Genomic DNA, 15,569 nt, shown 5'->3' with positions numbered 1-15,569 from the left:
CCTTTCAATAGCAAAAGAGTAACACGTGATCTGTACCCACTTTGCTCATTAACACTGTGTGCATTCTCTCTGTAGGAGGTCAAGTGGTAAACCTGATGAACCAGCGTCTTCAGACAGGCTTCACAGAGAGTGAGGTCCTACAGATATTCTGCGATACCTGCGAAGCAGTTGCTCGCCTGCACCAGTGCAAGATGCCTATCATCCATAGGGATCTGAAGGTGAGTAAGTTCATGCAATGCCGATTTACTCATCCTTATTTATGGCAACTGCTAATATTATGTGTGACCTTCTATACCTGCTACCTCCTAGAACAATTTTACAGGGTAGTAAGGAGCTTAAAAGCTTTCATCAGAGACATCCATCTCAGTTTGGGTTCTTCATTTTCTGTCGTAGGCATCCAGAATGCTTTAGATCTTGTCCTGGATCAACACCATGCTGACAGAATTCTCCTTCACTAATCATTTGGGCCCTTATCTCACTCCCCTTTGCTGCAGGTTACCCACATGCACAGTTTTGGAAAGGCTAAAGGCTTCTGCTCGTTGGGGCTGCTTACAATTGAAGCAGTGATTCCTGGCCTTTGTCACAGAGAGACAAATGTCAGCAAGACACGTAATCTCAATTCAACCTGAAAAGTCAAATTTTGCCTCCATTTTATTCTGAATTCTCTGGTATGTGTTTGCCATGCAATGGACTCTGTAAAGCCACATCTGCCCTTCCAAGCTGCTGATGGTGTAGGACGCAAAGATTTTTAACATTTTTCTGTTCTGGTGCCAGAATCGCAATAGTATAGTTTTGCTTCTGCTGGGCGCTCTCCTCACCAATGAGTGGCGTATGAGCCAGGATCCAGTTGTGTTAGGGAGAATACAGAGATTTACTAGCCTTCTCCTATGGTCCACTGAACCTATTCAGGCTTTTTGCACTGCCACGGTCCGTTTGCATTGAAAACATTTTGTTATCTAATTAGCCCTAAATTCTGCTTGTTAGAGAGTGAGCCTGCTGATCCTGCCACCTTACCGTTTCTTTATGTACACTTTAAAAGAATGGAACATCTGTGGCGGGTTAGGGATTTAATTCCCATGCTTGGGTCATGAACAAGGAGTGCAGAGTACAGCTCCTGTGCTGTGCTGAGAGTATATCTAGTATAGTTCTGTTTTTAAGTGTGGATGTGCCCTATTCTGGTCACTGGTTATGTTTCTCCTCTTCCAGGACGTTTTGCAATTCTATGTCCTGCGGGGGAGACTTAGTTGTCTTGCTATACTGGATGTTGGTGTTGGAGCTCCTATTTGTGTACACACATGCACACACAGCACCAATTACAGGACCCCTGGGATCACATTAAGGTGAAAATCACAACACTGCTTCAGTCTTACTGTTAATAAAGAACACATTCAGAACACAGGAGGCCTGGCTGGCTATGCAGCCTGTGACTAAGCTTTGGAACCGAGACAGAAGAATTGGAATCCAAAATGCCTCCCATTAGGATTCATAAGCATGCAACTTTTTTTGTGGCTTGGCATGGTAGCCTTCCATCTCCATTGTAGTGGCTGGGTATGCCCCTAAGGATTTTTCTGCTGGGCTTGCTCTATGGAGAATGTGAATGAAATAGAGGGTCAGCTGAGTTATTCTGTTAAGTATCGGTGCGGAGCTGTGATTTAAATTGCTAGGTTCATCTGACAATACACGTATTCATGACTGACTGTATCTCCACTCCCTCTGCTGAGTAGCAGGTTGTTATTCTCGCAGAGCTGTTTCCCGTTGTATTCCTGTTTGAAGGAATATCAAGTACCTTTGTGTAGGTGCTCTTGCAAGTTACCTAACACCTTGTAGTCATCATGGTGCTATCAGATAATGCATCTAGGTGTGACATAACATGACTTTTGCAAGATGTGGACATTTCAGGAGGGAAATACATTATTTTTTAAATTCAGGAGCAGAGTTGAGTAAAAGCTTAACTGTACTGGATATTTTTTATTTTCCATCATGTCTATGGCTAGATCCCTCTCAGGTTATCCACACCTTCAAGGTTATCTACCCTATTGCAGATTTTGGTATCGTCCACAAAGAATAAACCTTAGCAGACAGCCCTTCGACAATATCGCTTACAAAAAAAGTAAAAAGAATCAGAGAAAGAACTGAACCTGGAGGCACACCACTGGTAACATCCCTTTCCTCAGAATGAACTCCACTTAACCACCATTCTTTCACCTTCTGCTCAACCATTTCCTAAACCAGTCACATTAGGGCCCATACTGAGAGCACTCAGTTTATTTACAAGTTACCATTGCAGAACCATGTCAAAGTCTTTGCTAAAATCCTAAGGATACCACATCTAGTACTCTCCCGCGATCCAATTTCTGGTCACCCAGTAAAAGAAATATAATCAGATTGTCTGACAAGACCTGCCTTGAGTGAAACCATTGTTGTCTTGGATTCCAGAAACTTCATTAGACTCCGTTTTAGAAGCATTTCCAGTAAAATACTTACTGCAAGGATGGGGAAGCAAGATAGCGGCAGCGTGAGAACAGCCAGAAACTGGAGCTCATCTTACCTTGCTAGTCCTCAGGCTGAGTGTTTTGTTCGCCAGAAATTTTCCTTTCCCTTTTAGGAGATTGCAATATGCCCCATACCAAACGCAATGGGACTGTCACGCCAGACCTTCCTACTCCTGGGCAGTTTTCGATGGACCGGTTTCTGAAGAGCTCACCGGCTGTTCAGAGAGGGGGAACAATCCCTGCGGTTGCTTTGGTGGAGGGAGCCATTGGAGCATTAGGGCTGGAAACATCTTTATCCCCCCCTAGAAACTTGATTACCGCCTAACCTGGCTCAGGGAGGTGCTGAGGGCGGCTATGCTGAGGACCCGACGTGCCCGAAGCTAACAGGAGGGGAGGCCCACACAGCCCATGGAGTCGAGACGACATCGAATGGAGGAGTGGAGTGGACTGACTCCTTGCAGGCAACTTTACCTAACATTTGGAGAATGCTCCAAAAACTAGAAGCTGTAGCAACTCAATCAGCCATTCAAACCTCTAAAGTTGTGAGTAAACTGGATGAACTTTCTCTTTCAGTACAGAATATTAAAACTGAAACGGACTCTAAATTTGACCAAATAGTAAGGAAATATCTTCCTTACAAAATATATCTGCTACTGTGACTAAAGATAGATGACTCCTTTTACAAAGCCGTGCTAGGGCCTTAACGCGCAGAATAGTGTGCGCTAAATTGCCGTGCGTGCTAGCCGCTACTGCCTCCTTTTGAGCAGGCAGTAGATTTTTGGCTAGCGCACGCTATAGCACGTGCTAATCCAGTGTGTGCGTTAAAAACGCTAGCGTACCTTTTGTAAAAGGAGCCCAGAGTCTTTTTGCAAAGAAAAATTGAGCAATTGGAGAATCACAATAGGAGGTTAAATCCAGGGCTGTGGAGTCGGAGTCGAGGAGTCGGAGGAAATTTCGGGTACCTGGAGTCGGAGTCGGAGTCGGAATCAGAAGTACAAAAAACTGAGGAGTCGGAGTCGGAACATTTATCTACCGACTCCATTTTTGAACTTGGCATACCAATCACGAGCAATTCTTTCAGCTATAGCACCCACTATATACACAGCACAAATGTTGCGAGCAGCTTCTGCGGCCTTAGAACCTTGATTAAAAGCAAAAAGAAGGTGGTGTCGAAAATGCTCATTTCTCTCAACTTGACATTCCATTTTAACGATCTGAAAATTAACCAGTGCTGTGGAGTCGGAGTCGAGGAGTCGGAGGAAATTTCGGGTACCTGGAGTCGGAGTCACAGTCTGAAGTACAAAAAACTGAGGAGTCGGAACATTTATCTACCGACTCCTGGTCCATGTACCATGTGCCTGGTCCATGTACCATGTACCATGTACTCCTGGTCCCGACCATGTGCCCAAGGCCCCGCCCCCTGGAGGGACCTAAGGCTCCCGGGCCTATTCTGATTGGCCCAGGCGCCTTAGGCCCCACCAGTAGGCGGAGCTTTGGGACGGATGGGCCAATCCGGCCTCATTCCGTCGTTGGCTGCCTGCCGGACAGGCGGGTTTGGCTCCCGTCTGTCCGGCCAACTACACAAAGGTACGGGGAAGGGGGGTGGGGGTGTCGTGGGGGTCGGCCAGGGGGGTCGCGGGTTGACTGGGGGGGGCGGTCGGAGGTTCTTGGGGGGGCGGTCGTTGGGAGGGGGGTTTGCGTCGAGGGCAGGAGGGCCTGGGATCCCTCCTGCCCGTAATGTAGTGCGGGGTGGGGGTAGGGGGTCGCGTGGCCAGGAGGGTTTGGGCTCCCTCCTGGTCCGAACAACTAGCGGGGGGGGGGTCGCCAGGGCCAGGAGGACTTGGGCTCCCTCCTGGCCCGATTGTAGGGGAGTTGGGGAGTCGGCGGGGCAAGAGGGCTTGGGCTCCCTTTTGCCCCGATCGTGTCGGGGAGTCGAGGGGGCAAGAGGGCTTGAGCTCCCTCTTGCCCCGATTGTGTCGGGGGTGCCGCGGTTGGCTGGGGCAAGAGGGCTTGAGCTCCCTCTTGCCCCGATCGTGTCGGGTGTGCCGCGGTTGGCTGGGGCAAGAGGGCTTGAGCTCCCTCTTGCCCTGATCGTGTCGGGGGTGCCGCGGTTGGCTGGGGCAAGAGGGCTTGAGCTCCCTCTTACCCCGATCGTGTCGGGGGTGCCGCGGTTGGCTGGGGCAAGAGGGCTTGAGCTCCCTCTTGCCCCGATCGTGTCGGGGAGTCGGGACCGCCAAGAGGAAGCAGCAGGACACCGGTAGGAGCTTCTACATGATGGGGGGGTCGAGAGCCTGTGGGGGTGCGAGCGGTCCTTCAGGGTGGGGGTGGGGGTGCGGGTGGGAGTGCGTGCGAGCGGTCCTTCGGGGTGCGTGTGCGTGCGAGCGGTCCTTCGCGGTGGGGGTGCGAGCGGTCCTGCGGGGGGGGGGGTGATTCGGACGTCGGGGGGGCATCAGGCTTTCAGGGTGGGGACAGGACTTCAAGGGGGAGAGGAGAGTCGGGGCAGGCGAAAGGAGAGTCGGGCGGCGACGGGAGAGTCGGGCAGCATGCACGGTATACGGGTGTGCGCGGTATATAAAATTTCTGTACATAGATTTGTGTTTTTCGCACGCTATACCCGTGTGCGCGTTTTACACGGGTGCGCATTATCTACGTGAAAATACGGTACTTGCCTAAGAAAAGAGACAACTCACAAGATAACCAACCAGAAATAGAACAGTGAATTGACTTGAATAATTTAACTGAATTACTAGAAAATTCTAAAGAAGAAATTGAATGTAGAGGAACTTTGGTGGTTTCATTGGTCTTTGAGCAGGCCCTGAACTTAATTATGAAGGCTTTTTTTCGATCTCCCCAAAGTTTCTTTATGGGACAAAAAATTAGGATATTCCCGGATGTTACAAAAGTATCTCAGGACTGCAAAAAATTATTTCTTGATATGCGGGATGAAACAGTAAAATTGGGTGCAAATTTCTTGCTAAGTTATCCATGTAAATGTTAGATAAAATATGCTGGGACAAAATATGTTTTCTTTATGCCAGAGCATCTTCAAACTTCTTGGATGTAAAAAAATTATTGTAAGTTTGATTAGAGCTGTAAAAAAAAATAAAAAATAAAATAAAATGGCCGTAATGAATCAAGTTAAGCCTTTTCCTTAAATTTAATTTTGTTGTTATAAGAGCTCCTTATCTACATTTTTGTTTCTCTTTAGGACAAAAGGGGTCTAAGGAAGAGTTTAGATAATTTGTTAATGTTTATATGACTTGTTGGGACCTTTTTCATTATTTTTCTTCAATATTGGCTGTGCTTTATTTATTATTATGTGCTAATAAGTCATATGTATTCTTCATGAATAATGTTCTGTATTGCTGTATCAAGAGGATTCTTGTAATTTAATTTGAAATTTAAATAAAGGGGAAAAAATACTTACTGCAATTGGCCTATAGTTCCCAACCTCCTCCTCACATCTGCTTTTGTCAACAAGTTCCACATCTGCCTTTTTCCAATCTTCTGGGGCCACTCCTGTGTAGAGAAACATTGCAAAAAAAAGTCACAGCAGAGCCATCAGAACTTCTCTAAGTTCCTTTAGTACCCTTGGAAGTATGCTATCTGGCCCCGTCGCTTTGCCCACCTCCTATTTAGCTAGCTCCTCAGCATCATTTTTGCACTTCTTCCTATCGTTAACATATATTTAAAAAGTATTTTCCCCCCATGTTGGCTATTTTTTTCTTTCATGTTAATCTTTGCTCTCCTGATTGCTCGGTCATTTTCTCTTAGGCAACAATATCTGAAAAAGCTATCTTCCTATTTCTATGATCTCTTATAGTTTTATGAAGGTTAATCACCTTTTTTTCCTTTTATCTTTTCAGCTATTACTTTTAAAAACTAAAGTGGCTGCCCCTCACTTTTCAATATCTACATGATTTCACTGGGAAATATGTTATCCGATTTAAAACTGAAATCGTAGATATACGCGAATGATATAACAATTATTATTCCCATAACTTCATTGACCCAAGAGGCAGAACAATTCATCTCATCCGTCCTTACCAAGGTAGAACATTGGACTATGCACTCCAAACTAAAACTGAATCTTGAAAAAACCCAAGATTTTCTTGGCAAGTCCCAATAACAAGATTGTAAACACCTCCTTGAGACTAAATGGATCAGATTACCCAATTAATCCCACAACCAAAATCCTTGACGTTGCCCTGGACCGAAGCCTGATGTTTGAAGATCACACTAATGCTCAAGTCAAAAATGCTTTCTCACTCTATGGAAACTTCGTACCATTAAACAATACTTCGATTTCTTTTCCTTTCGACTGCTGGTTCAATTCCTGATCTTAAGTACCTTAGACTACTGCAATGTTATATACTTGGGATCTCTCAAGAAAACCATCAAACGACTGAGAGTCATCCAAAATGCTGCAGTCTGTCTCATTTATGGCCTTAAGAAATCAGACCATGTAACTACACTGGCTGCCTGTGGAAGCAAGGGTCATTTTTAAGTTTGCTTGCCTTTGCTTCAAAACCATGACAGGTTCATCCCCATCCTATCTGTCTCACCAGTTCAAATTCCCAGGCACAACTAATACATGCAGTACCTACTTATTCGCTTTTCCATCCCTTAAGGGCTGCATCTACAAGAGATACCTCAATAGAACACTATCATTCCAAGCAGGCAAATGGAACAAATGTTTAACCAACTTCATCTCAAATGCACTTTTGTACAAAACGTTTAGGAATTCAATAAAAACTTATCTCTTTGACAAATTTCTCTGACCCCAATTCAACCTTATGTACCTCAACCTTATGTACTTCCAAAACACTTCCAGATAAACCTGACTAAGCTTAGCATGCCAATGCCATTTTGAAAGTTCTCTGTAATGTCGCTGTCTGTATACAGTCTCTTCCCTTGTAAACCACTTAGAACTGTTTGTGGTATGGCAGTATATAAAAATAAAGTTATTATTATTTTGTTTATTTTCCTTTCAAAATGGTTTAAAATACAGTAAAACCTTGGTTTGTGAGCATAATTCATTCTGTAAACATGCTTGTAATCCAAAACACTTGTATATCAAAGTTCCCCATAAGGAATAATGGAAACTCGGACAATTCGTTCCACAACCCAAGAACTTTATTACAAAATACTGTACAGAACAGTCACTACACTCCCGCAGTGTCAGAGAGAGAACCACCATCAGCTCAGTTGTGATGATGTGACGCACATATACTATATGTACTTGTATTGCAAAACCTCGCTTGTTTATCAAGGTAAAATTTAATAAAACATTTTGCTCGTCTTGCAAAACACTCGCAATCCAAGATTTTACTGTATCTCCTTTCAGGCTTGATCACTGCTTTCCTACCTCTTCAGATGATCCCATCCATCTAACAACTCCTTGAGGTATACCCCCATCTCAACAAAAGTTGTGGGTTTTGTTTTGTTTTTTTTGGGGGGAGGGGTAATGTCTAGAACCTTCACTTTTGAATGAATCCTCTTCACACCTCTCTTAATATTGAACTACGCTATCCGGCAATCACTAGATACCAAATGATCATCCACAGTAACATCAGAAACACTCTCCCCGTTTGTAAGCACCAGATCCAGTATGTCCCCATCCCATGTGGGTTCCATTACCAACAGCTGGAACAGTTCTCCCTGCAGAGAATCCAAAATCTCCCTACTTCTAGATGACCCTACAAAAGGGATACCCCAATCAACATTCTCCAGGAGAAGGAGCGATGACTCTTGAGTGCTGGTCACGGAGGTGTTCGATGGTCTGGTTGGTTTTATTTGGTTTAATGATTGCTGTTATTGAGACATCTTGTATGGCTTATGGAATTTTATATTTTGATGTATGTGTGGGTTTGGCCAGTTTTGGCCTTAAATGATATTTGTCGTTGATGTGATGTGTATGTTATATGTAAGTAGGTGATTTGTTACAGTGTGTCCTTGAAGTGTTTTGTATGACAAATGTAAATGTTTTATGGCCCCATCCCATGTGGGTTCCATTACCAACAGCTGGAACAGTGTTTATTTTGTTCCTGCTGGAACCCTGGATAAGGGCGGGTAAGAAATAAACAAACAGACATCTGGCACATTAAAATCCTTTATTAGTAGTACTTCCCCTTTCACTGCTATATTTTGAATGTCTTCAATTAAATATTTGTCCACTACATAGGTGCGCCCTTGAAATGCTAATTGTGTTCTAAACCAGAAGTTATGGTAGTTGGGAATGATGAAAAAGGGGTTGAGTTGGAGAAGATGAATGTAATGAGAGAGCAGTTGAATTTGAAAAGAGAGATGTTGGTTTTAGGGGTTTGGCTTGATGCTGCCCTGACAATGAGTCATCAGATCTCAAAAACTATTCAGACAGGTTAAGGACAGTTGCATAAGTTGTACAGAGTGAAGTCTATGCTCGCGCCTTAGGATTTTTGAACAGTGGAACAATCAATGATTTTTGGGTAGATTGGATTACTGTAATGCGCTGAATTTAGGAATAACAAAATTAAAATGTAAAGCTTTACATCTCTTGATGAATTTAGGGATAGCCCATGTGATGCCTCTTTTGAGGCAATTGCACTGGCTTCCTGATAACAGAGAGTGACAGTGATGTCAATAATTCATCAAACAGTGATGTGGCCCCTGCATATTTCTATGTCTTATTGGAAGTGTACAATCCTAGGAGGGTATTGAGATCTGAGACTAGTATGACATTGTCAGTGGACAAAGTAGCCAGGGTACATCATGTAAAGATAAGTAATGCAATGTTTTCATCAGCTGGGATAAAATTTTGGAATGCCTTGCCAGGGCAAATGCGGATGTGTGAGGGGAGAGCAATATTTAAAAACCTAGCAAAGACTCATCTGTTTGTAAGTGTTTTTATGTGAAGGAGTGAGAGGACTGAGAAGCAGGGCACATATTCAGTTGTTTTATTATAGATGTATGTAATATTTTTAAAAAGGACTGTGAATCTTTTTGGACCCCTGTTAAGTTGCATAAGTTGGATAGTTCCAAGTCTAATAGATTCTGGCACTGTCATTTAGACATTGGGACACTGGATCATCTGTTCTATTGTCCATTGATACTTAGCTTCTGGAGGTCAATATGGGGTAAAATTAATAACATTTTGGAATCATCAATTCTTTTAACTTACGAGGCAGTCATTTGTGGTACAATATTACATGTTAAACCCCCTTTAGATCAATATAGAGGTTGTCTTTTCCTTATAATGACTGGGATAGCCATCCAGATGATCACTCAAAATTGGAAGAACTGTGATCGTTTAAATTTTTCATTCTGGTGGGCAAGTCTTTACTCTAGTTATAGACTTGAAAGAATAAATGCTGAGAATGTGGGGCATGGTAATATACAAAAATTGATATGGGGCCCAATGACATCTTATGTTACCTCATTATAGTTAATAATAAGTAAGTGATTACTGTGAATCAGGTTTTTGTTTATTTTGGCACATATCCAGGGTAGGGTGGGGGAAGGATATTTATGTCATAATCTGATTTTTGAGTTTTTATATTTGAGGTGGGTGGGAAGATATCATTATCTAAAATAGGGTAAAGTTTTTGTGGTAATATATGTATTTATGTTCTATTGAATGACTATTGGGTGGGTGGATGGAAGGGTGGGTGGGGAAAAAAGTTGATTATGAGCATGTTAAAATGTGCTTTTATTGTATCATTGTACATTGCATTTGTTGTATTGCATTGTTGAAGGTATGAAAATCAATAAAGATGTATTAAAAAAAAAGACTATGAATGTTAATTGGAAACCGCCTAGTTATTTTTAGGTGGGGTATAAATTTTTAAATAAATAAATAGTCTTAGCCCTAGGCAAGTTAGGTTATCAGGATATCCATAATGAAAATGCAGGAGATATATCTGCATGGCAAGGAGGCAGTGTATATACAAGTAGTCCCGGGTTAAGAACAACTTACGTTTTTAAAGTTGTTAAGTCAGATTTGTAACTCAGAACTTGTAGATTTTAAGATTCTTGCTGCTTACTTCTGCTATCGGCTGACAAAAGGGCTAACTTGCACAACCACACACTATTCTTAATGTGGCCATGCATCATTCCTGAATCTGCTACAGGAGAAGTGTAGGATTCTGTGTCACTGGAAATACTGCCCAGTGAAATCAAATGAAGCCGCAACTGCGTTCTTAAGTATGAGTTGTACTTAAGTCGGGCATCTGTAACTCGGGGACTGCCTGTACATCTATCTCGTGCATGGTGATGTGAATTAGACAATTGATGAACAAAGTGCAGGAGCTGACTTCTCCACATGGCCCGGTCTGTGCATATTCATTGAGTATATTCTGATGAGAATTTGACCTGTTGGGGGCTCTAGAGAACTAGAATTCCTGACCCCTGCTCTAAACTGATGTTAATGTAATCTCTACAAACCTAGACTCTAAAACATCTTGTATATGAAATCCTAATGGAAACTTTAAAGGCTACACTATTATCTAAATTGATTTTGCTATATAAGCAGAATAATAATTTTAAAAATTACAATGGAATTACCTATTTTAACCCAAGTCTGAATGCAATTTCCCAACAGGTAAGATACTCCCTCAGTGAAACATAGAAACATGATGGCAAATAAAGGCCAAATGGCCCATCTAGTCTGCCCATCCTCAGTAACCATCATCTCTTTCTCTCTCCACCTATCCTAAATGCCTATCCCAGGCCCTTTTAAATTCAGACACAGTCTCTTCCTCTCAGCACTTTTTCAGGACTATCCGTGAATACTCAGCAGCGCTATCCAAATAACTTCCGTTAAATATTTATTACAAAGTATCTTGACACCATCCGAATAGTGGGATGGTCTGTGGGTGGATCTGGGATTTTGCTAACCAGATAACTAGCCAGATAAAGTTTAAGATAGCAAAAATACTGAATATCCAAAGTTTATTCAACCATGGTGAATGGTATTTATTAATGCTGACCACCCTGACTGACTATTGGCCTGCATATTCTTTCTGTGTATCTTTGTTTTGTGTTGGTCATATAAATGTTGATATCTTAGGATGTTCTTTTTATGCATGGCAGAATCTGGGCTATTTTATTGTTTTTAGGAAACAGAATGTGGGCAAAACTGTCTTCCAGGTCAAATGTGTAGAGGTGCTTTGCTTCTTCCCATACCTCCTTCTGAAATGTTTTGCTTTTGAAATTTTCAACTTTTCAGGCTCCAGTCACATCATCATAGGTTCATAAAATAACCTTCTATATATCATATTTTATAATAAATTAGTTCCCATATTTAAAGCGACAGTTAATTGCACTTATCTGAATTTTGTCGGTATTCTTTTCAAGTTGAAAAACTTTCTTTATTGAGACGCCCATCACTCCCGCATGCATCTCAATAAAGAAAGTTTTTCAACTTGTAAAAATGCCGACAAAATTCAGATAAGTGCAATTAACTGTCACATTAAATCTGGGAACAAATTTATTATAAAATATGATATATAAAAGGTTATTTGATGAATAATTAATTTATTATTATAATGAATTTATTATAAAGTATGATATATAAAAGGTTATTTGATGAATAATTAATTTATTATTATAATGAATTTATTATAAAGTATGATATATTAAAAGTTATTTAATGGACCTATGACGGTAATTGAGGCCAGCAGCGTGCCAGATTTTAAGAAAAGATGGGATTGGCATGTGGGATCTCTTCATGGAGGTAGTTAGGGGGTGGGCCATTAGTGTGGGCAGATTAGATGGGCCGTGGCCCTTTTCTGCCGTCATGTTCTATGTTTCTATGGTGTGACTGGAGTCCGATAAATTTAAAACTGATGGGTCAGGTCTTGTATAAATATACTATCTGACGGTCCAAGAAAAAAAAATTTTGTTTGTACCATTCTACTTATGATTAATTTATATTGATGGTCACTACTATTAGTAATTGAGGATTACATTTCTGAGATTCACTGTTGCTTTTTAAAAAGCATTTTGGAGGGAACAGTGGAGCAGAAAAGCAGTCTGATTTAATATGTGTTTTCACCCTTTACTTTACCATGGACTGCTGGCTTACCAATCATGGGGAAAATGATTAGAATATCTCTTGGATTTGGTGAAAACTGAATATGGTATTTTGAGTCATGTGTAGATTCATGAAGCAGATGAGGGCTTCTTCCACGGAATCACTGGTCTGGCTCATGGTGACAAGAATTAGACAATTGAGAATAGGGTTGAGATGAACCAAAGTGCAGAAGGTGACTTCCCTGCAAGGCCTTATCTGTGTGTGTATTACAGATGTGCTCATTATTTTTCCTAGGTGGAAAATATCCTGTTACATGACCGAGGACATTACGTGTTGTGTGACTTTGGAAGTGCTACCAACAAGTTCCAAAATCCACAGACAGAAGGTGTGAATGCAGTAGAGGAAGAAATTAAGAAGTAAGTTGGCCAGTAACAAGATTGCAAAGGTTCACATCTTACAACACGTTACAGTAGTAAGCATTTAAAGGAATTACATTATCTGTACATTGTACCCTAATGGTTTCTGCAAGGACTGCGCTCTGCTTACAAAGCATCAAATGAATGGGCAGATTGCCAATGGTCTGTCCTGGCTTCCTTTTTATTTTTCCTAGTTAAGGGAAGGGGGAGGGGGGGAGGCTTGGGTCCATTTATTTCATTGGTCTCAAAGGGGTTGTATTTGTTTCTGACTGCTGACCAGCATTATCAGAGATTGCAGTTGGGGGAGGAGGGGGGGGGAGAGAAGGTTGTGCTTCTTAAAGCATGAATTTTTATAACTAGGCCACTTCCCTGCTCCCGCCCTACCATGATCTGAATCTGTTCCTGGTTCAGCTTTGAGCACTTGCCAGCTGATCCAAATAAACCCTGTCTGATGGATCTATACCTGTGCTTTTTTTTTCTTGTTGCTTTAGTGTCCTAAAAAAATTATAAAATCAAAATGAAACAGCCTGCCAAAGAACATAAGAAACTAAACAAAATGAGATGGCTACTTAAGATGGTTAAAAGAATGACAATCTCTAGGTAGCTGATTTCTACCCTAAAGGTCCAAAATGATAAAGGCAGGTGCATAGTTAAGAGAGGGAAGTTCAATTAAGGAATCAGCCGAATACAAAGCATGAGTCTATTTTATTATGAATTAATCAGTTCTAAAAATGTAAAGATTTAGTGCTTCTCAAAGTCTTAAAATCATCAAGGGGATAATTTTATAAAGTATGTTTTACACAAGGAAAATGGCTGCACAAGGAAATTGTATGGCTGCACAAATGTGTGTCAGAAGCATGCTAAAATTAGATCATTTTGTATAGCTCATTGAGAATAATGTTGAGATGCACGCAGTTCCTCCTATATTTAACAAAAGATTTTGCTGAATGCAGAGCCTTCTGTAAAATACTTAGAAGAGTGGCATCGAAAACACAGGTATTGGCAACATCAAGAGGGAGCAATAATTGAATAAAATAAATTAAGTGATTAAAAGGATTATCCTGAGCTCTTCCTGGATTCCTGGCAGCAACCGCAATGCAGATTAGTGCCCTCCATTAAAGTAGCCAGTGGTGGATTTGAGTTATTCCTGGAGCCCTCCTCTTCTGGCTTCTACTGAGAGTTTTTCCCTGGTGTCCAATGGAAGTGAGCGATTCCTGACCCTTTGGTGCCCAGGTTCAAATTGGAACCTTGGATCCCTCTCCTCCCGTGGTTCTATCTTTATACAATACAATACATCGATTTATAGATCGCATAACCAAATAGTTCTATGTGGTTAACAAAAGAATTATAAAATTACAAATAGATCTGAGAGCAGAGAATCTATAAATTTATCAGAAAGATACGTCTTCAGTTGCCTTCTAAACTGAAGGTAAGAATGGGAAGTCGAGCACAAATGCCTGAAATCGTCATCGTGCAGAGCAGCTTGAAAGGAAAGTCGACACTCTTGAAATCTTTTAAACTTGAAGCCATTGGCTGGTGGAAAGACAAGAAGAGCATGGGTTTTTCTCAAATGTTTCTGAGATGAAAAGACAAATAGATCTATCAGGTATTGTGGGACTTGGCCGGAGATAACTTTGAAATACAAACAACCCAATTTAAAGATAATACACGCCTCCATAGGGAGCCATTGCATCTTGCGGTACAATGGGGTAACATGATCATATTTTCTTTGATTGCATATAAGTTTAATTGCGGTGTTCTGAATAGTATGCAATCTTGAGATGTTCTTTTTGAATCCCGCAAGATAAACTATATTACAGTAATCGAGCTGACTTATCACCAAGGACTGGACCAAAATTCTAAATGCTGAGGCATTAAAGTAAGATCTGAGCATGCGCAACTTCCACAACATGAAAAAACATTTACGGACCACATTATCAACTTGGTATTTCATAGTTAAATTGTAATCCAGGGTGACACCATTGTAGAATGAATCGTATATTGCATAGAATTTATAGATATTTTTGAATCTGAACGTAACTGTCGTGGGGAAGCAAAAAAAGAATTTTGTTTTGTCCGCATTCAGCTTTATAGTAACATAGTAGATGATGGCAGATAAAGACCCAAATGGTCCATCCAGTCTGCCCAACCTGATTCAATTTAAATTTTTTTAAATTTTTCTTCTTAGCTATTTCTGGGCAAGAATCCGACATCCAAGCCTCAATGGTATAAAAAATAGCCTCAACAATAGGGGTTATATCTCTAGGGGGTCAAGCTGTTAAATAAGGGCTTCTTACAAATCGACAAATGCACCGAAACTCATAGGAATTGAATGGGCTTCGGTGCATTTATTGTGGCAGCATCACTAAATGCTGTGTGCCATTGTTTGGCAGCTTGACTCCTAGCGGTAGTACTGCAAGACTACAGCTAGGGGGCTCAGAGGCACCTTTTTGAACCCAGGCATCAACAGGTCAGGAGGGTTCCACATTAAGAGTCACTACTGAGGATAAGGATTTAGGTGGTCATTGTGAGCAATACATTGAAATCTTCTGCTTAGTGTGTGACAGTAGCCAAAAAAGCAAACAATGTTTAGGAAAGGAATAAACAATAAATCAAAGAATATCCATGGTGAGACCACATCTTGAGTAC

General features: G+C 41.4%; 1 protein-coding gene across 14 annotated transcripts in view; it reads left to right on the top strand.

Annotated features, from left to right (window-relative positions):
* AAK1 (AP2 associated kinase 1) overlaps positions 1–15,569 on the top strand; it is a 151,662-nt gene that overhangs the window by 49,808 nt on the left and 86,285 nt on the right. For all 14 annotated transcript variants that reach the window (XM_033947974.1, XM_033947981.1, XM_033947975.1 and 11 more), the window contains 2 exons: positions 76–218; positions 12,799–12,920. In XM_033947974.1, coding sequence (XP_033803865.1) covers positions 76–218; positions 12,799–12,920 — 265 coding nt within the window. The remainder of the gene's footprint in view (positions 1–75; positions 219–12,798; positions 12,921–15,569) is intronic.

This window comes from Geotrypetes seraphini, chromosome 6, assembly GCF_902459505.1.
Source record: "Geotrypetes seraphini chromosome 6, aGeoSer1.1, whole genome shotgun sequence".
NCBI lineage: Eukaryota > Metazoa > Chordata > Amphibia > Gymnophiona > Dermophiidae > Geotrypetes > Geotrypetes seraphini.
The sequence above is the reverse complement of the archived record's forward strand: the minus strand, read 5'-3'. Positions and strand labels throughout refer to the sequence as shown.